This window comes from Xenopus laevis, chromosome 1S (genome assembly GCF_017654675.1).
Source record: "Xenopus laevis strain J_2021 chromosome 1S, Xenopus_laevis_v10.1, whole genome shotgun sequence".
Lineage (NCBI taxonomy): Eukaryota > Metazoa > Chordata > Amphibia > Anura > Pipidae > Xenopus > Xenopus laevis.
In genome coordinates, this window is record NC_054372.1 from 161,262,228 (window position 1) to 161,283,089 (window position 20,862).

General features: G+C 38.5%; 1 protein-coding gene across 5 annotated transcripts in view; it reads left to right on the forward strand.

Moving 5' to 3' along the window:
- epb41l4a.S (erythrocyte membrane protein band 4.1 like 4A S homeolog) overlaps nt 1-20,862 on the forward strand; it is a 112,524-nt gene that overhangs the window by 76,149 nt on the left and 15,513 nt on the right. For 3 of the 5 annotated variants that reach the window (XM_018235838.2, XM_018235856.2, XM_018235866.2), the window contains 8 exons: nt 4,655-4,746; nt 6,229-6,306; nt 7,803-7,924; nt 8,997-9,087; nt 15,415-15,498; nt 16,820-16,927; nt 17,048-17,095; nt 19,262-19,339. In XM_018235838.2, coding sequence (XP_018091327.1) covers nt 4,655-4,746; nt 6,229-6,306; nt 7,803-7,924; nt 8,997-9,087; nt 15,415-15,498; nt 16,820-16,927; nt 17,048-17,095; nt 19,262-19,339 — 701 coding nt within the window. 5 annotated transcript variants of the gene reach the window in all.

Consider the following 20,862-nt stretch of genomic DNA (forward strand, 5'->3'; position numbering starts at 1 on the left):
AGATAGATCACTTACATCAATCCCTGTCCCAGTGGATATTAAAGCTGAAGGTTCCTAATGCATTCTTCCAAAGTAGCTTAAAGTTTATTAGAAGCAAGTTAACCTGCCTGTATGTTTTTGGAGTGTATAAGAAACCAGAGAACCCAGAGGAACACATAGACACAGGGAGAACATACTAATCCCCAACTGGCTGGAATCAAACACAGGACCCCAGTGCAGCAAGACAGCAGTCATAAGGAGTTGATAAATTAAGGCAGTGGTCTAGTAGCTTGGTGTGTAGTAGGCTGAATTTAGCTAGGTAGGCTATGACAAGGGCATGGATGGTAGTGAAATGGATAATAGAGCCAGGTTGGGGTGGCAAAACCAGTTCATTTTGAGGTGGTGTTAATTCAACAGGAGATGGCTAGGAGGCAGTGAGAGATCTGCTTCTGAATAGTGCAGCATCTGAACTGTTACGATTTACTTCATTTAGTTGATATAATTAGTTGATACATTTCTTGGCAGCATCTGTGGAATATTATCAACTAATGTATCAATTCTAACAGCTGCCTTTACTGAAACTCAGGGATTCTGTTCAACAGGGACAAAGTAGCAAATAACAAATGTAGCAACTAAATTTATCAATTTAGAACAGTAAAAGAGTCTGCAACCCCCCCCTCCTAGAGCTGCTTTGGAAGGTGAAAAATGAAACTTTAAATATTAGCAAAACGGTCACAAATAGAAAGTGTATGGAAAAGGTCTTTATTTCCAGTGAACTATCTGAAATCAACTGAACTGGAAAAAGTGTTTGAATGTGAACAACCCCTTTAAATGTAATGGTGATTGCTCTTCTCGTCTTTACACAGTACACCTCCATTCTATAATGAAACATTAAGTAGAGTACAAGACAAACATGGGGGAAATGTAATAAAATTCCCAAAGAGCTAAACTGTTGCAATGTAATATTCCTCATTAGGCTTTTTACGCATTGCGAACCTTTAACACCTGCTTTGCAGTTTTGTTAAATATTTTGTCTCAAAAAATGGTTTGCAATTACAAAATTTTAATATATACACTGCGAACGTTCGAAAACTATAACATTTGCAATCGATGTGAAGGGCAAAGTTTTAGCAAAGGCAACATTTTGTGAACATTTATTCATATTGCGATTGAATTTCAGATGATTTTTGCACTAACCAATATTATATTCCCCCCATAGTGTTAGTAAAAGAGAATATTAAAGGGACTGCAAAAGAAAAATCAAATACAATGTACTTGAGCAGAAAGCCCCCATATGACACAATACAAAAATAGAAAAACCTACCTCACCTTTAGCTGAGCGAAATGGTGTCATGGTGGAATAGTGAGGGCTGTTTCAGTTAAACGCAGGATTGGGGTAATGCTGTGATGGTTGATGCTGGCTTGCATAAATGTCTGCCCAGATACTTGGAATTGCAACTGGGTGTGATTGGTCAGCACAATGGCATAACAATTAGTCCAGTGGTGGGCTCCAGTAATTACAAGGGCCTGGCTATGTTAGGATTTTACAGAGAAAAATTCTAGTTTTTGTAAGATGAAATTCATATTTAAAAGTGTTTAAGATTTGTTAACATATTAACATGGGCTTTTTCTCTACCACAATCTCTTATCTGGTGTCCATTATTTGGTATAATGGCTCAGTCAATATATGCCTTTGGTCAACTTTCATGCTTACCCGTTCCATGTAAGAGGTGGGAGTGACCAGAACCAGAAATGAAAGCCAATAGATAACAGAATAATAGCAAATATAAAAGGCAAAAGTCAACATACAAACATACAAATAAAGATCAAAATGTCAAAAAAGTAGAAAGACTGTCATAACAAACAAGATATAGAACATGGACAGATAAGAAAAGGGTAAATTGCTAGTTAGAAATCTGAAAGTATTCAATATTGAAATAAAAAGCTTTTCAGTTTAAGCCTTCCCTTATAGCATTATTGCATTCTTTTCAGGTTTAAAACTGCCATGTTATATACCAGCTTGTAGCGTCGGAAGCATTTGTACTATTAGTGCCAATATGTAGTTAGTTACTCTGTATCCTTGCCAAAAAAAGCTACTTTTTCTGCCCTAACAATATTACATTACATTATTTTTAAAACCCCAAAAGGTTAATTTGACACTGTTACAGCACAGAATAAATAAATGAGCCGTAACCTGGATAGCTGAATGGAGCCACTTTCCCATGATTGCTGAGTTGCTGTTCTTTAGAAATTAGTTAAGTGAACCTTTCAGAGTGTGATGTTCCAGCTGTTATGCTTTTGTAGATATGAAAAGTGAAGCTAAGAAACGCCACTCTGGCCTGGTTGAGTGCACACACTGCAAGTAGCATTCACACTTTTTATAGCACATGTTTCCTTGTCCCCATGAGCATTCTCAGCGCAGAATATCAGGATGTAAGAGCAAGCCCCACCCGACAGCTCAAGGCTTTCACTGTTCAGAGCTGAAAAGGCAACTCAGGACAGGAAATAACCTGAAAAATATTGGTTTCCTTCCCACCAGCCTTATCACACATCATATCTGCAGTTACTGCAAGGCTGTTTTATTTGAGGCACAACGGGGCTTCCCCCTTACAAAACATTACACACAGGATTCAAAATTCACTTGAGCAAATCATCCCAACTTGGAATAACTGAACTGTTTGCTTTCAGTGTCTTTTGACTTTGCTTGATTAACCTAACGTCATTGCATTTCTGCATGTCTAAATAAGAAAACATCAACAGTAAAAATAATTTAAAAAATCCAGATTTATATTATTCATTAGAATGGATTTTCTTTATTATTGACATCTATTCACTCATAACATCCCCACTGCAGCAGAGATTAACTAGATACACGGCACAGTAGTGGGTAACTATTCTGACACAGAAGTAGCTTTCACACTGATCATAAAGGAGTGCCTGGACTGCTTTTCTTCAGCTTTTTACCTGATACTACCTGGAAGCATGCTTCAGGATTTCATTCTGAGGATTTTATTCTTTGTGATTCATTTTTATTTTTGAACATGGCATTTTGGAAAAAAATATTTACATGAATGAATAAAAATATCATAGACCCATAAACTCCATTTTAATCAAGTAATTTTTCTCTGTAATAATGAAGCAGCACCTAACAACTAAGATATAATTAATCTCTTTTGGATGTAACACAATCCTGTTGGGTTTATTTAATATTTAAATTAATTTTTGTAGACTTAACGGACTAAGATTCAAATTAAGGAATGATCCCTTATCTGAAAAACCCCAGGTCCTGAGCATTCTGAATAAAAGGTCCCACATTTGTATATTATACACTGACATCTTTTATAAGTAGGGATGCACCGAATCCACTATTTTGGATTTGGCCGAACTGCTGAAACCTTTGCTAAAGATTCGGCCAAATACCGAACTGAATCCGAACCCTAATTTTCATATGCATATGCAAATTGCAAATTAGGGGTGGGAAGGGGAAAAAATTTTTTACTTCCTTTTTTGTGACAAAAAGTCACGTGATTTCCCGCTGAATAAAAGGTCCCGCATCCTTATATTATACACTGACATGTCTTATATTTAGGAAGCACCGAATCCACAATTTTGGATTCGGCCGAACCCCCGAATCCTTCGCGAAAGATTCTTCCTTTGCATATGCAAATTAGGATTTGGATTCGGTTCGGCCGGCATAAGGATTTGCCTGAATCCGAATCCTGGCCGAATCCCGACCGATACTAAGCTCTATAGTAAGTATAGATATGGGTATATAGAATTTAATTAAAAGTAGAGAGGGGTGTGTGTATGGATGCTGGGTTTTCATTTGGAGGGGTTGAACTTGATGGACTTTGTCTTTCTTCAACCCAATTTAACTATGTAACTATATATCTATGAATCCTAAACTGAATCCTGGATTCGGTGCATCCCTACTTATATGCTGCTATTATAACAGACTAGCTATTGTTGTTTGTATCCAAACATCTTTTTAACAGAATTACAGTGCCAATAGTGCTTATGGGCCATTTGAGTGTTTACAGGCATGCCATTTAATACAGCCAGCCAACTTCTCAAAAAAAAGTAATTGATTTATTTGAAATCCACTCACCAATATATTTTAATAAATAGCTGTTTTTTCTGGGCATTGAGATTTTGTTCCAAAATGTTGGCTTTACTTGTTCTCAGGGTATGGAGATTCAAACCATGGATTCAAACCTTGTACTCACTGACAAATCAAACCTATTTCTATATTTGATATATTTACCTTCTATACAGCACTATGGAATATGTGTAATTATAAAAATAACTATCATTTTGTAAATTTTTTATGACAGCACAATTTTCTTTTATTAAAAACTACAGTAAAAAAATCCTTAACTTAATTCTGCAGTTCACAAAAACGGCAAATAATCTTTATTGCCATTGTTGCATGGAGTTCAAGCCACACACTGTTAGCTAGTTTAGCAAACACCTGGTTAATTGTCACAATTTAACTTGGCTTCCTGCCCCAAGAAATTGTGTGTTTGAGTTGGCAGAGAGTTTTACATAGAAGTGCCAATCAGACTGCCAGTCATTCCATAGGAACAGTGTGTGAGCTGGCAATAAACCAGTGGTGTGTGCAGTGTTTCTGCTTGGCAATCTGCTTACAATGTTCTTGTATTTCTTTGTTTCGCAGTGCACTGAGACATCATTCTTTTTTGAAACAAGGAATAAAGTTGCCTGTAAAAATCTGTGGAAGTGCTGTGTGGAGCATCATACTTTCTTCAGGTTAGTAAACATTTCCTCTAGGGTCAGTTTGATAGTTCCTCAGACACTAGTAAATAATATTCTGTTGCAACATTTACACATTCTGCCTTTGCTTTGGATCACAAATGTTATAGGCTTTTTAAGCAAAACCCATAATTGCTAAAAGATACAATGAAATGTATGCCAGTTTGTGCTTCCTATATTATGGCAGCAGTTTGAGGAAGGCTGTATAACAATCCTGTGCAATTAGGGACCACACGGTGCTGCATAGAGCCCTGACCTCAATGTAACTGAACACCTGTGGAACACAAATATGAGCCAGACCTGATTGCTTAACATCGGTGCCCAACCTCCAACATATAAATGGAAGCAAATCCCACCAACAATGTTCCACCAACATTTAAGGAAAGCCTTCCTAAAAGAGTAGTGGTTGAAGTCTGATTAAAGGTGGCCATAGACGCAAAGATCCGCTCATTTGGCGACATCGCCAAATGAGTGGATCTTTCCCCCGTATGCCATTAACGAGCATGGCTATATTGGGGGTAATCTGAACGATCTGATTACGATACGCAATGGGCTGCGGCGGGATCTATCGGGTCAAAATCAAACCTGTCTGATCGGCCAAACGACCGATCTCCGTCGGACGAAAAATGTTGGCACACTCCACACACGATCCGAAAATCATATGAATCCTCGATTCGTACGATAAGATCTTTGCATCTATGGCCACCTTTAGCAGCAAATAGGGGACTGACTTCATATTAATGCCCTTGGTTTTGGAATGCGTTGGACAGCCAGGTGGCCAAATACTTTTGATCCTATGGTGTATTTCTGTTAAACTTAAACACACGTGAAGAGGTCCTGACTTATCTCCCCTAGAATCGAAATCGCCAGCGGGATGGCACTCGGAGCGTTTCATTTTCCGAATTCACCCAAAGTTTCCTCGTCAGGCAACTTCAGACGACTTTGGAAAACGAAGCGCTCTGAGTGCCATCCTGCTGAAGATTTAGATTCTGATGCGAAGGCTTTTCGGGAGATTAAGTTCCCGAAGAAGAGGCGATTAGTCACCGGGCGACTAAATCTCCCTGAATCTTCCTGTGTGTCTCTGCCCTTAAAGTTCTAGGATTAGAACATATAAAACATTCAACCAATCATGGATGAATGCATCTAGAATAACAATGCCATTATTTTCAGCCATTACATTTCTAAATCTAATTTCTACATTAATTCAGGAAAAGTTGTGTTTAAGCATTTTTTACACACGTAAAAAAAAGCCTTTTTGGATTCTCTTCCCCCCCCCACCCCACAAAAAAGCAATAATAATACTGAGGCCTCCTATCTTCCTTGTGAAATGTCACATCGCTGTATCTCACAAACATGAGAACAACAAAATCGAATATGTTTTGATATATAAAAGAAGGGCAAAAAATTGTATTTTGTGTCTAATGTTGTCCTTGGTGATTTGGCTAATGAACTGCTTATCATTGTTGCATTCAATTAAAGGATTCCAGATAATGATTCTAGTGCACTGTCAAGGAAACTGAACAAACTTGGTTCTCTGGGGTCCAGGCATCGCTACAGGTAAATTTAAACAAAATCCTCTAAACTAGCTTAATCCCTAAATAGTCCATGTGTCTGTAATCTGTGTAGTGTTTTCTCTTTTTGTAATACTTGAATGAAGTATATTTACTGTTTGATAAACATAAACTATCCTGAGAAGTATTTTATAATAGTCTTCAGTTTCTATTAAAAAAAATCAGCGTTTTTTAAACTGTGGGGCACATGCTTGCAGGTTTGCTGAGGCTGTCCACATAGGTATGAGCTGCTACTAAGTCCAAAGTGCAAAAAGCTATAACCCTTCGTTAATTATAATTTTTGTTTTTTCTGTGAAGGCGTTTGTAAAAAGTGTACTTCCAGTTCTGATGTTTCAGATAGGTGAGGCCTGAATGCTGGTTACAACATGCATGTGCAAACTGGGTGGAAAAATGTTGAGGTTTCCTTAGTAGCAGCACAGCTACATATTGTGCTTTCGTATTGAGAATAAGTTAATAAACGACTGGCATAGGATCTGTTATCCAGAATGCTTGAGATCTGGTGTTTTCTAGATAAAGGGCTCAAAGCAAAGTCAAAGAAGTGACCCTGATATCAGTTTTGATAAAAGTCTTCAGGACAAAAGAAAAAAAAATAGCTGATTATCCAATTTGATCTTTAATTTACCTATCCTTCTGTTTGATTTTGATAAGGAATGAGAATTGCTAAATAAAAACAATTAAATGTATTATGGGTGTATTCTGCCCTTCTAGGCATTGTGCAAAGTGCCTTCCTGTGTTGCAGAACTGCTGCAGGTCTCTGAAACTGCTGCCCCAATGAATCCACCACCTTTGTTTGAGAGCATTGAATTCATTAGGGGCAGGTGGGGGAGACATGTAGACGTTCACCCCTTCTTGTCTCCTACCTGTCTCCAGATTTGCCCTTCATTCAGTGAGGATACAGCAGAGGATGCAACAGGGCCCCTGTCCTGCCAAATGGCAAGGACAGGGCTGGTCTGTGCCCCTCTGATGCTGCAGTCTACAGCTAGGGTTGCCACATTTTTCCCCTAGCCTTACCAGCCTTTGCTCCAGGGATGCCTGCTGTGACATCACAGAGGCAGGGCAATGACCTCACGGGAATGGGCAATTGGGGACAGGACAAGGTATGGGCAGGAGAAGAGGCTCTAATTATGAAGATAAAAGAGGGTTTATTAGAAATTTACTGGCAATTACATTGCCGGTAAATTTGTAATGCTGGTGATTTACTAGCTACCGACTGGATGACAACCCTATCTACTGCATGCGATGGATTCTTTTATCTGGCATGAGCTGCGGACCTTGCTGGACCAGGAAAACAATTGCTCGCTGAATGATCATTAAGAGGTGTGCTCTTTTGCCCCTTACTGCTTTTGTACTTCTACCTCTGAGCTGTGTAAATAACCAGTATTGATTTCTAATACAAGTTAACCTTGCTTTCCTTATTCAGTACACAGATTAGAAAATGCAGGAGGCCATTCACTATATATTTTTTTATTTTCATCTTTGTAGTGGTAGGACTGCTTATCAAATGAGCAGAGACCTCTCCAATCAACTGCCACGGCCTGACCAAAGAGTGGAGAGGAGTCGGAGTAAAACTTACCCCAAAAGGACAGCACTCGCGCGGCAGCCAGGTGAACTCGTCGGAAGCAGTGTTTTTGGCTCCTGCTTGTTAAAAGAACTCATAACTCAAAAAATTGTATTTGCGGTCTGCAACTGTCTATAAATTGCAGCACTCAGAGGATATTTGTATCAATTCATTTTTTGGGTTTAGATCTACAGATTCGCAGATTCATATTCTTTCTGTATGTTATTGTACAGCTTTAGGTTGTTCTAACTGAAGAGATGCAAAGTTCTAAAGTCAGCCCATTTTCTAAGCAATAAAATACCCCAGATTAAAATGCAAATGGATATGAAAGGGATATCCTGCCCCTGTACCAGAGCAGTGGAAAGATCGGGATGGCAGCCTGAAAGCCAGTCAAAATTGGATTTGGTGTAAACGTTCATTTAATGTTTTGAAAAGGCCCATAGTAATAGTACAGTAATTGTATGCTTATATATATTTTGACCTCTTTTTTACAAGCTAAGTGGATCCTGAATAATGCTTAAAAGTGCATAAATGCAGATTTATTAATTATAAGACCATTGAAATGTAATTTAATGGGTAGAATGAGTATCAATAATAGGATATTTTCATAGAAAAGTACAAAAACGGTACTGTGTCAGTTTGTTCAGCAGAAACCTCTCATCTTAATTTGTCCCCTATGGTAGGTCATTTTTAATGTGAATATGGAATAGATAACCTTTTACTTTATTACTGTGTAACACAAGGAAAATGTATGAAGTGCTGTGCATATACTTGCAATACAACTAGAAATGCATTATTTGGGCTTGTCTATTAGGCAGCTTTGTGCTGTGATACTAAAGAATCAAGAATGTAATATAAAGGATAACCTTGTGTGAATGCTGAGTTCAGCAGAACCTTTCAACAATGCAGTTGTATCAGCGTATCATGAACAACTTCAAAGGAGCCTGTTCCTCTTGCTCGTGTGAATTTAGCCCGCAGCTGTATTTTGATTATTGAGCCGCAGATTAGAGAAGACAGAAGTGCACCGTGCTGAAATAAATCTAATATAACAAAATTATTTGGTAATACCTTAGAATCAGATTGTACAAATTTAATTAGATTCTTTTTTTTGTTAACAGGATCAAACAATGTAGAACAGGTAACTACAAATTTGGAACAGGGCGACAAGGAAGGCACCTCAAAAGTTATTGCACCATCTCCTGTTAAAAGGTATGTTTTGATTTTGCAATAAAGAATATCGAACATGCCAGCAAGAAAGTCCGTGAATTGTTTTTTAGAGATATTATTATTCCCATGAATTGCCCTTTCTTCTTGTTCTTCAATAAAAAGATTTCTATGTCAGCGAATTGAAGTCGGGACACAATTGAAAATATTGCTTTGGTCTGTTTCAATCAAGGGCATCTGGAATCACTGCACGTTTGGCACATATGCATCAAACATCCATCCCTGTTATTTTAGATAACTAGAACAGTCGTGCCATACCTTTCCACAAATGCAAGAGGATGAAAAATATTCTGCATGGTTTACTGATGTAATGATGACTACAAAGCACTGTCAGATCTACTGATGTCGAATACTATTTATAAAGATAGCTACCCTGACATTCAAAGCACTTCATAACTCTGCCCCAGCCTACATCTCTGAACTCATCTCTATATACTCACCCAACCGCTTACTACGCTCCTCTACTGACCTGCTACTCAACTCTTCTCTCATTACCTCCTCACATGCTCGCATTCAAGACTTTGCAAGGGCTACACCCCTCCTCTGGAACACTCTCCCACGGTCTGTCCGACTTTCTCCCAACCTTTCTGCTTTCAAAAAATCTCTTAAAACGCACTTCTTTTGAGAAGCCTACCCTCACTCTGCTTAACTACCAAACGCAACACCACATACAGTACCACATTTCTCACCCACTTAATTCGATCTTGCCCACTCCCACACCTTGTGTATTACTCCCTTCCCTTAAGAGTGTAAGCTCTTTCTGCATAGGGCCTTCCTCACCTTTTGTAACGGTATTGATTGTGATGTATGTAACTCAATATGTTCTATATATATAATTTCATGTGATTAAGTTGTATAATCACATTTACTTTACAGCGCTACACAATATGTTGGCACTATATAAATACATGTTTATAAAATACAGTCTCAGCCACAGAGCGTGACAGCACTGCTGCTTTTTGAGAGAAACCACAGAATGAAGGCCCTATGGATACATTCAGCCAAGCAAACACAGGATTTACAAATAATCTGTTTCTTACAACACTATTAAGCATTATACAGGCATAAAATGATGTTTCTATTTTGATAATAGTGTCCCGTTAATGACTAGACAATTGCAATAACAGCTTTTTCTCTGTGTTTGCTGAATACACTGAAATATATACAGGTATACTACTATATGACCTTGAAACCCAATATCCAGAAAGCTCAAAATTACGGCAAGTCCATCTCCCATCAAGTCCATTTAAAGCAAATTATTTTTTTTAAATGATTTCCTTTATTCAAATAGTATCTTGTACTTGGTGATGAATTCATATTGGCGGCAAAACAGTCCTGTTGGGTTTATGGGTTTATCGGGTTGATTTTACGTTAAATGTTAGATTAAAAGGAATACTGTAGCGGGAAAACGTGTATTTTTCAAAACCCATAAGTTAATAGTGCTGATGCAGCAGAATTCTGCACTGAAATCTATTTTTCAAAAGAGCAAACAGATTTTTTTTTTTTATATATTTAATTATGAAATCTGACATGGGACTAGACATATTGTTAGTTTTCCAGTTGCCCCAGTCATGTGACATGTGCTCTGATAAACATCAATCATTCTTTACTGCTGCACTGCAAGTTGGAGTGATATCAACCCCTTTCCTCCCCGGCAGTCTAACACTGGAGCAATGGGATGATAACTAGATACACAAGATTACAGTTTATTGGTAGATATGTGAATAGCACTAATTTCTCTGATATTACAACAATAATTTTAACCAAAAAAAATTAACATTTGCCGTAAGCCTTAGTGTTTTCAGTTGTTGCTAAGTAGATCTTTCAGGCTAGTGGTTTGTAGATCCCTTCTGTAAGCTCAGTTTAGTGTTTAGCACAAATCCTGCAGCAGGTTCTTAGAAAGGGTAAACTGTAGATAATATACTGGTAGCAAAACCCCAGGACACCATTGATTTCCCTGACAGACTCATGTGATTGACTTACTTTAATTACCATCCCAATGCACAATGATATCTGCCTTCCAGGCTAGTAGCACTCATTCAGTTGTACATTTGTGGGTATTTCATTAATTTCACATTGATGCATATTCATGATTTAAGACTAGACTTGAAGCCTTATAAGCTGTGTTTTGGCATCATAACCTGTGTTTGACATGTTTCTTGAATGAAAATGAACCACTAATAAAAAACCGTACAGAGATGACTAGTTAGAAGAATAATAAAAAATAATATTGTCTTTAATATATGGGGGTACATATATATTTGGCAGAATTACAGCTTTTTTTTAAGGTTGGAATTTGGCTTGTAATCATATAACGATAAAGCTCCTTAACAATTATTTTGTCCACAGACAATTTAATTTTAGATTTATCTCATATTTCTATATTCAAATAAGCATTCAGATTCCTTTTGTTATTCTGACAAGTCTTTTGTGGAGGACTGGGTATTCAGCCAAATCTAAAAATGATGCATTTGGTGCATCTCTATTAATAGTAATCTATTTGTAATTCACAGTGTTTGGGTTAGTTTGCCTTAGTTCTTTTTGTTGCTTTTTACAAGTTTGTCTACTGTGATTTGTTACCACAAGAGTAATCACGGAGCTAGGATGAAGCAAGGAGTATTAAGTTCAAGCACAGAGCAAATAAACTTTATTGAGGTTTTCTGTTGGGTTATTGTGGCCATGGGGAAATCATTAGTGTGACCTTGCTGACCGATGACCCCTTTCTGTATTTATATGTTGTCACTAGCCAGTGCTGAATAGGCTGGAACTGCTCCCATCATTGATCAGGTTGATTAGATTAGTGCAATTTTACCAATTATGTGTTGGCAAATTTCACAGTTAGTCTGATCACATCTAATTGTGGAACAAATAGTCTAATATCTGATCAATGTATGAAGTCTTTGGATATCCTAAACATTTGGAGACAACCTTAACTGTGATTTGAAATGTGTAGGGTCACATGGTAGGGATTCTTATATGCACAACATAAAATCTGTGTATAAATAGCGTCTCTGTAATGATGTGTCCAATGTCCCCAGGAGAAAAAATGACTGACTATTCTAATCAATCATCATTGATTTGTCTGTTTAGAGACTGCAAGAAGGAAAAAGCCTTGTTGAATGTTAAACCCTCCTGATGTGTTTGCTGTATGTTGTAATACCTTAGAACAGGGGTCCCCAACCTTTTTTACCAGTGAACCACATTTAAATGTAAAAAGATTTGGGGACCAAGCCTGGAATTCAAAAATAAGCACCTGCTTTGAGGCAACTGAGAGCAACATCCAAGTGGTTGGTGCTCGCGAGCTACTGGTTGGGGACCACTGCCTTAGAAGTAAATGCTTCTTAATTTTTGTAGGGAGATCTGAGAAAGGCTTTAGTGTCTCTTTTGCATGGAATCTAGGAGAATTCTGTTAATCCTAGGCGCCTTCGATTTTTTTTTTGTATTTTGTTCAGATTTTAGTGTGGATTGTGGGTTCCAATTCAGCTGATACTATAGTAGAGGATTAGTTAGTCAGTGCATGCATCACTAGTCTGTAGATTTGCAGATACACCTTCTATTGTAAAATATATGCCAGTGCCCATAACTAGGGTTGCCACCCAAATATCGTCCTTCCTATATATTTATAATTTTTCCCTGTTAATAAAATTGGGATCAGCCAACATTTTTACCGGCCAGGCCGGTAATATACCAGCCAGGTGGCAACCCTACCCTACCCATAACATGTAAAGCCTTCGCACAAATTTGGGCTTGAAGACAAATAAAAGTTTCCATGTTACATGCATTGGTGGTTATGAGCATTTCAGAGTTGAGGTTCACCTGTAATCTATAAGTGTGTTTCAAGCAGCTAGTTTGTCATCAGGGCAGATTAATGCACAGGCTGTCCTAGGCTATATTCTAGAGGTTCAGTGTGATCAGGACCAATCTCGTTATTTTTAAAATTATTATTTCTATTTTCTTTTACTAATTATTTTTATTTGTGCTACGGGTTCTGATCTGATTCACATGCTGGGAACAGAAGGCAGGTGCATTGGTGCGTGCAGATTCAATGATGTTGTGCACCAAAACCTGACCCAACATAGAGAGCTCAGGTGGAGCTGCACACATCCGGACCCAGCAGGAGCCTAGAAGGGCGACCTGTGTGAATGTAGCATAGGGGTCCCACATGTTATTAATCCACACTGTCATTACTGTGGGAAATGGTGACAAACAGAATGGGGCATTTTGGCTGCTGCATTTGCCAGGGCCCCTTATTTATTAAAATAGGTTGTGCCTTAGCCATAAGGTTTTTATTTAGGTCTAATTTAGTTCAAGTTGATGAGGTAATAGCATGTGAATTACAGAAATAAAGTAGTTTTACATAATTATTAATATATATACTAGTAGATTTGCCAAACATGGCTTACAGTTGTTTTTGACAGTTTCTTGTCAGGACCAAAAAATACCCCACACATCTAAAGTCAAACATCCTTTTATTAAATTATCCATCACAAAATATTGGTCTCAGAAATATGGCTTAATGTGTTTCATGCGTCACAAATACTTAACAGGCATAGGCCCAAAATCTCCATATTATATTCATGTTTATAAAGGTCAAAGTATACCCACAGTTTCATATACATAATGTGTATTTTATGGTTTTATGTATCTGTTGCAGTTGGATAGAGGATGTTTTAATAGCTTCAGTGGCGTAACTAGATGTTACTGGGCCCCACAGCAAAATAATTTTAGGGCTCCCAAAATATCCAGTGGTTGCCCTGTATTAACAATATATATTAAAATTCCTAATTAATTAGAGCCTTATGGGGCCCCCTATGCCTCTTGGGCCCCCCTGCAGCCTCAGGGTCTGCTTCCTCTGTAGTTATGCCCCTGAATAGCTTTGCCTTTCTTGACTGGGCTGATGGTTTTTATTGGGGATAGGATTGACATTTGCAATTTGGTTTGGATGAATGGGGCATTGCTCTGAGATATTTTGTGTCAGTATGGTTTATGTAGCACTCATTCACATTTGTACAATGTGTGGGATTTGGGAATGCTGCTGGTGTGGGGGAGGGCTATATGCAGACTTGAAGTGAGAGACCAGACATGTATAACTGACCTGCAGTGTATGTCGTTGAATTGCATTTCTCTTTTAATTGATCAGTTTTTAAGCTTTGCACATATAATTGATTTAGAAGTCATTCTGACCAGTGAAATACACTTTCACACATGTTATAATATATCAGAAGATATTGACTGACTTTTGCAATCATTGACCCCAAGGAGCTGTGCAGGTTATTGCTGGCTGAACACATACATAGTTACATAAGTATTTACATAATAACATAGTTAAATTTGGTTGAAAAAAGACATGATGGCAAATTTACTAACCTCCGAAAATTCGCCAGCGACGGCTTCTCTCACATCGCAAAACTTCACCAGGTGTAGATTCGCCAGGTCAACGCTAATTCACTAAAATCTGAAGTTGCGTCCAGGGCACCGAATGCTGGCGAAGTTGCGCTAGCGTTACTGCGGCAAGCAAATCTAAGTTGCGCTAGCGTTGCCTCATTTTCATACGGCTGGAAGTTCAATTTCAAGGGACGTATAAGTTGCAGCAAATACATTACATTACACAAGCCCAGGGAAGCTTAATAAAAGAAAATAAAGTTGTTATATTGCACTACACATGAACCCAATGGATAGTTTATGTGCCATATGTAAGGAAATGTAGGGGGGAAGGTGGGTATCCCAGAAAAAATTTCAGCCTATCACCCTGAAAAATTAAAAGTCGCCAGCATTTTTTTGGGACTTTTTCAAGTATTTTTTGAAGAACTCCTATCTACTCTATTACTATTGCACTTCAGCTGGTCTGAGGTGGCGAAGGCATGTCTGGCGCAAGAGGTAACGATCAGTAAAATCCACATCTTAGTGAATTTGCATAGTTATGTCCCTTCGCTAGAGCGCAAACTCACCAGGCATTAGGGAGCGAAGTACCGATAGAGTCTATCTCATTTGCTAGCGAAGTTATGCCAGCGACCATAAATCGGCGAAGTACCGAAATTACGTCACGCTGGCGAATTTTCACTAGCGTTAGTCACTTTGCCCTTTTAGTGAATCTGCCCCAAAGTCCATTAAGTTCACACCCTCCAAATGAAAACCCAGCATCCATACTCACACCCCTCCATACTTTTTACACACAAATTATATATATATCCATATCTATACAAACTATAGAGTTTAGTATCACAATAGCCTTTGATATTATGTCTGTCCAAAAAATCATCCAGCCAAGTATTCTTCAGTACTAGGTTTACATATTTTTTTCATTAATTTCAGCTCCAAGAAAGCAAAATGTGATACAAGCACAGATACTAATAAAAGCAAAACAAGTGCACCATGGGAAGAAAATGGCACTCCTAGGTATGGTAAATTTATATTTATGGAATATCAAACACAATTATGGCTTCACCTAGTTCATGTAGAATAAGACACAATGTTTGTTGCATAGGTGCAGTCTAGTTGGAGACAGTGGCTGGGGACTAGGCTATGTAAATGCTAGGAATGGAAATGAAGGAATGAATTTCCTTGAGAAGAGGAAAGAGGGAGATTACATAGGCCTATATCTGACATCTTGTACTATAGAGAATCTAGATAGATAGATAGATAGATAGATAGATTTTGCAGATAAAGATATTCTGAGCATCATGAGCATTGACCTGTTCTGCTTGATGTTTCTACTGCCTTATGCTTTCTCATTAATCTGTTTAAAGCCGTTTGCCATTTTTTAAAATTACATTTACAGGTATATATGCAATTTCACATCAAATATAATTTGACTATCACAGCACATGTTCTCTAGATCTTTAAAATCCTTAAAAGTCCAATTAGGAATGAAACATTATCAGCAGCACATCCTTGTAGAAAAGCCTTCCTTAACCCATTTAACTACAAGTTTATTCTCAAAAGCGTGTGCTCCAGTGTTACCATCAAGAACAGATTAAAAACAATCATGTTAAAAACAGAATTGGTACAGATCTGATAGCTGTAACCTCCAAACCAGCTCAGCATCTACTGTGGATCTAGGTGCCTACTTTTTGATTGTGAGCAATTAGTCATTCCTAAAAGACCTAAGGACTTAACTATGATAACTAGGGACTTAAAGGGGCTATAATCGAGGCTCACTTTGATCAGTTAAGGCAAGGGCACACTGAGCGGATTATCTGCTTTCCTCAGCCTGCATTTTGTACGCTGTCATCTGCTTGACAATTTTGTGCTCAAATCTTCTCAGTGTAGCACACAGACACCAACACCTTGCCTTTCAGTGGGGCTACACGAAGGAGCAGGTGACAGTGCATCATCTTTCTTTTTCCTTGAACCAAGTAGCCCTAATAGCCTTGTCGCTGAATATTGCAACATATAAACCTTTAGTAATCAATGAATGCTTTTTCTCTTCATGATGCTCGGCTTGTTGGCTTGTTGGTGGAACCCATGCGTAGGCTACAAGGGGTGAGTCCCTGTTGTCGGCATTTGAGATCAAAGTGTAGATGGTTTCGATATCATGAAGAGAAAAAGCATTCAGTGATTACTAAGCAAGTCCAGTTGTTTTTAGTTTTACCTGTACTAGATATTCCATGACCTGGATGAATGAAAATAATAGTCATATAAACCTTTAAATATGCACCATTGTATTTGCTACTTAATTGTGATGTTGATAAAGTGATCTAAGAAGTTTTTTCTTTAGTGGACTGTATAATTCTCCTACTGACCGCAACAAATCACCAAAGTTCCCAACTCCCCGCCATCGTAACCATTCCGGTAGTGATAATGAAACAGGACAACTGGCGAGAAGGTAGGAAATCATCTCCAGTAGGTATTGCATTCCTCTGATGGCTGGAGAGATTAAAAATGCAAGCTTCCTATGCTTTTTTCACTGGAAGTGTTATTGATGCTCCTAACCACATGTTTGCAGGAAAGGACAGTGCAGTGGTGATGATGCAGATGTAAAGCACAGAAGAAGGTTTGTCACACAAATTCATTGCTTGCCTAGTCCCTTGTGGTATCTGTGGGATGAATATACACAATTGCTAGGAAAAAAAGGGAAACAGTAGAAAAGATTTAAAAAACAATAATGGCTTGCCTTGATGTTCAATTAAAATCTAAAATTCTCTTAGCTGCCCAAAAGTATGTGCTTTTTCTTTATATTTATTACACGTATGCACATATGTTGGTTAGTAACGGTTTCCCATGACTTATAATTAATGATGTAACAAAAATACAATTTAAAAGAATGTTTTTACCCTGGTTTTATCCTCACACCAAATCCTTATATCTCAGAGGGCAAAGTGTAATTCAAATCTGCACTTAATTGTTCTTTGGGATATAAATCAATTGATCCATGTTGTAATCTCGTTGCCATTTGTTTCCTGCCTTATTAGTATATCCTAGTTTTGCAGGGACACAGTAAAGCTTATGTAACACATATTTCTTTAAATATATTTATATATATGTGAAGGCTCTACAATAATGTTCTTAGTCATCTTTTTGTTGTAAAACGTAGTTTTCTAGAGGGGTAATCTGTTATTGCTGATAAAAATGCTTATGTACGTTATAAAGCTTAGGCTAAACAACATTATTTACTTGAGTTGGCCCATGAAAAGCCATAATAACCTTTATGAAGCCAAAAGTAACCTCTTCGTCCCAGGAGTCTTTGTGGATTGTTAATAATGGCGCAGTATGATGAGATATCCACATGATTTACCAGTGACCAGCAATGTAAAATGCAGAAGTGTTCACAGAATTCCGCTTGCTGATATAGGCGAATTTTGTTGTGTATAACGCACACTGGCGAGCCCTTAGTATGAGACTATATAAACCTCTAGCTCTTCTCATTTTATTCATATTGGATGTGCCACCTGATGGTCAAGTTTCAAGTGCAAGTACAGTTCTACATATGAAAAAGTTTGGGAACCCCTCTCAACCTGTATAATTATTTACTCCACTTTCAACGAAAAAGATAACAATGGTATGTCTTTCATCTCACAGGAACATCTTAGTACTGGGGTGTTTTCTGAACAAAGATGCTTAGTTAATCAGTATTCAGTTGTATGAAATTAAATCAAATGTCAAAAACTGGCTGTGCAGAAGTTTGGGTACCCTTGTAATTTTGCTAATTTGAATGCATGTAACTGCTCAATACTGATTACTGGCAACACCATATTGGTTGGATTAGCTCGTTAAGCCTTAAACTTCATAGGCAGGTGTGTCCAATCATGAGAAAAGGTATTAAAGGTGGCTAATTGCAAGTTGTGCTTCTGTTTGACTCTCCTCTGAAAAGTAACAGTCTGGGATCCTCGAAGCAACTCTCAAAAGCTCTGAAAACAAAGATTGTTCAGTATCATGGTTTAGGGGAAGGCTACAAAAAGCTATTTCAGAGGTTTAAACTGTCAGTTTCAACTGTAAGGAATGTTATCAGCAAATGGAAGGCCACAGGCACAGTTGCTGTAAAACTCAGGTCTGGCAGGCCAAGAAAAATACAGGTGCGGCATATGCAGAGGATTGTGAGAATGATTACAGACAACCCAAAGATCAGCTCCAAAGACCTGCAAGAACACCTTGCTGCAGATGGTGTACCTGTACATTGTTCTACAATTCAGCGCAATTTGCACAAAGAACATCTGTATGGCAGGATGATGAGAAAGAAGCCCTTTCTGCACTCACGCCACAAACAGAGTCGCTTGTTGTATGCAAAAGCTCATTTAGACAGGCCACAGTCATTTTGGAACAAATTTCTTTGGACTGATGAGACAAAAATGTAGTTATTTGTTCATAACAAAAAGCGCTTTGCATGCTGGAAAAAGAACACCTGCTACCTACTGTCAAATTTGGTGGAGGTTCCATCATGCTGTGGGGCTACGTGGCTAGTTCAGGGAATGGGGCCTTTGTTAAAGTCGCGGGTCGGATGAATTCAGTCACAAAGTTGAAGTTACGCAGGGTTTGGATATTCCAAATAATTAAGAGGGGTTCCCAAACTATTTCATATGACTGTATTGTTCAGTATTGTACAAAAGATTTAGCCTTGCACTGCCCTGAATAGGGGTTTTGGGCACAAACTATATTTTGAGAGTGTATTATACAATACTTCTATTCAAATTTGCACAGGTAATACTTTCATTTTTTCATCTAGATCACGGTCTCGTTGCAATACAAGTAGCGGCAGTGAATCTGAAAACTGCAACAGAGAACACAGGAAGAAGAGAAACAGGTGAGCATGGAACTTTAGATAACAGTACTGCAGATATTTCCACTTGGAATTAGTAGTAGCGACATTGCAGGTCATATGCCATATGTCTTAAAAGCTTTGGCCTGAGAAAGTTGCAGTGATTTTTTTTGGCAAAACCAAGTTGGTCAAAAAATAATTCTGAGAACCTCTTCCCATATAGACAGTGGGAATAGAGAGACAGACAGATAAAGTAAACTATGTTGAATGTTTTGAGAGAGAATTGTTGTTTACGTTCTTACAGGATTTTGTTACAGGTCTCACAGCAGAGAGCAAACAGAGTTAAGGTCCAAGTGACCTGAGAGTAGGCAAATAACTGTGTGTATTCAGTAAAGCATGCATAATTGCACATAAATCCAGCCATCTGTTTTTATTCATCGCTCAGTAAATTTTTCCAATTCGAGTCTAAGCAAACCTTTGACGCGTATTTTTAAACACCCTCCGCTTTTTGTCTTCAGGGGGTAGTTTACCTTTTTAGTAAAACAGAGATATTCTGATACAATTTGCAATTGGTCTTCAGTTTTAATGTTTTTATAAAATTACTTTGCAGCTCTCCAGTTTGGAAATGCAGTAGTTATCTCATTGCTAGGTTTCAACGAATGTAGTTCAAGTGTGCTTCAAAAGCGGATTAGGCTCCTTGCAGCCCCGGGTGCAAGCTGTACCCCCTGCCAGGGTAAACTGTGTATATATCAAATAAAGCAGCAGCACTCTGGTATTGTTGAAAGTAGTGAAAAACTTTACTAAAATGCCTCAGGCAACATTTCGGGCTACGCAGGCTCTTTATAAGCCCTTTTGTAAGACATTTTAGTAAACTTTTTCACTACTTTCAACAATACCGGAGTGCTGCTGCTTTATTTGATATTGCGAGGTTTCAATATCCCAGAGCTGGATGAGGAGATGTGGGAGGAAGCATTGGATGGAATACCCCAACTCACAATCTCAGCAAGGGACAGATATATACAAATGAAATTTCACAGGGTGTACCTCATGCCACATAAGATATCCAAAATATACCAGCAGCGCCGGATTTAAATGAGGCGCGTCCCTAGGCCGCGCAGTCCGACCAGGCGGCCGCGCGGTCCTAGCGCCCACCTCACCTCCCCTTCCCAGCGCGCCGGCGAAAAAACGCCGGCGCAGCTGCTGTAAATGAATGGGGACGCACGCGTCCCCATAATGCGGCTGGGCGGCATGCCGCCCCTATTTTTTTGCCGCCCTAGGCCCGGGCCTATGCGGCCTTGCCGCAAATCCGGGCCTGTATACCAGGGTGCATCAGAGGTATGCCCAAAATGCTTGAATGAAGTGGGTACATTTTACCATGTCTTCTGGGAGTGCCCCGGGTACGGGAATTTTGGAGGGAAGTATTGGCATACATAGAACATACACTTGACCTCCCCAATATCCTTTCCCCCAGCTTGTGTCTCCTGGGAGGATTGTCGGGTGTGCCTAGAGATTTGTGATGGAATTAATGTTTACAATGAAATTTCCTCCACAAAATATTCCCTTGAATA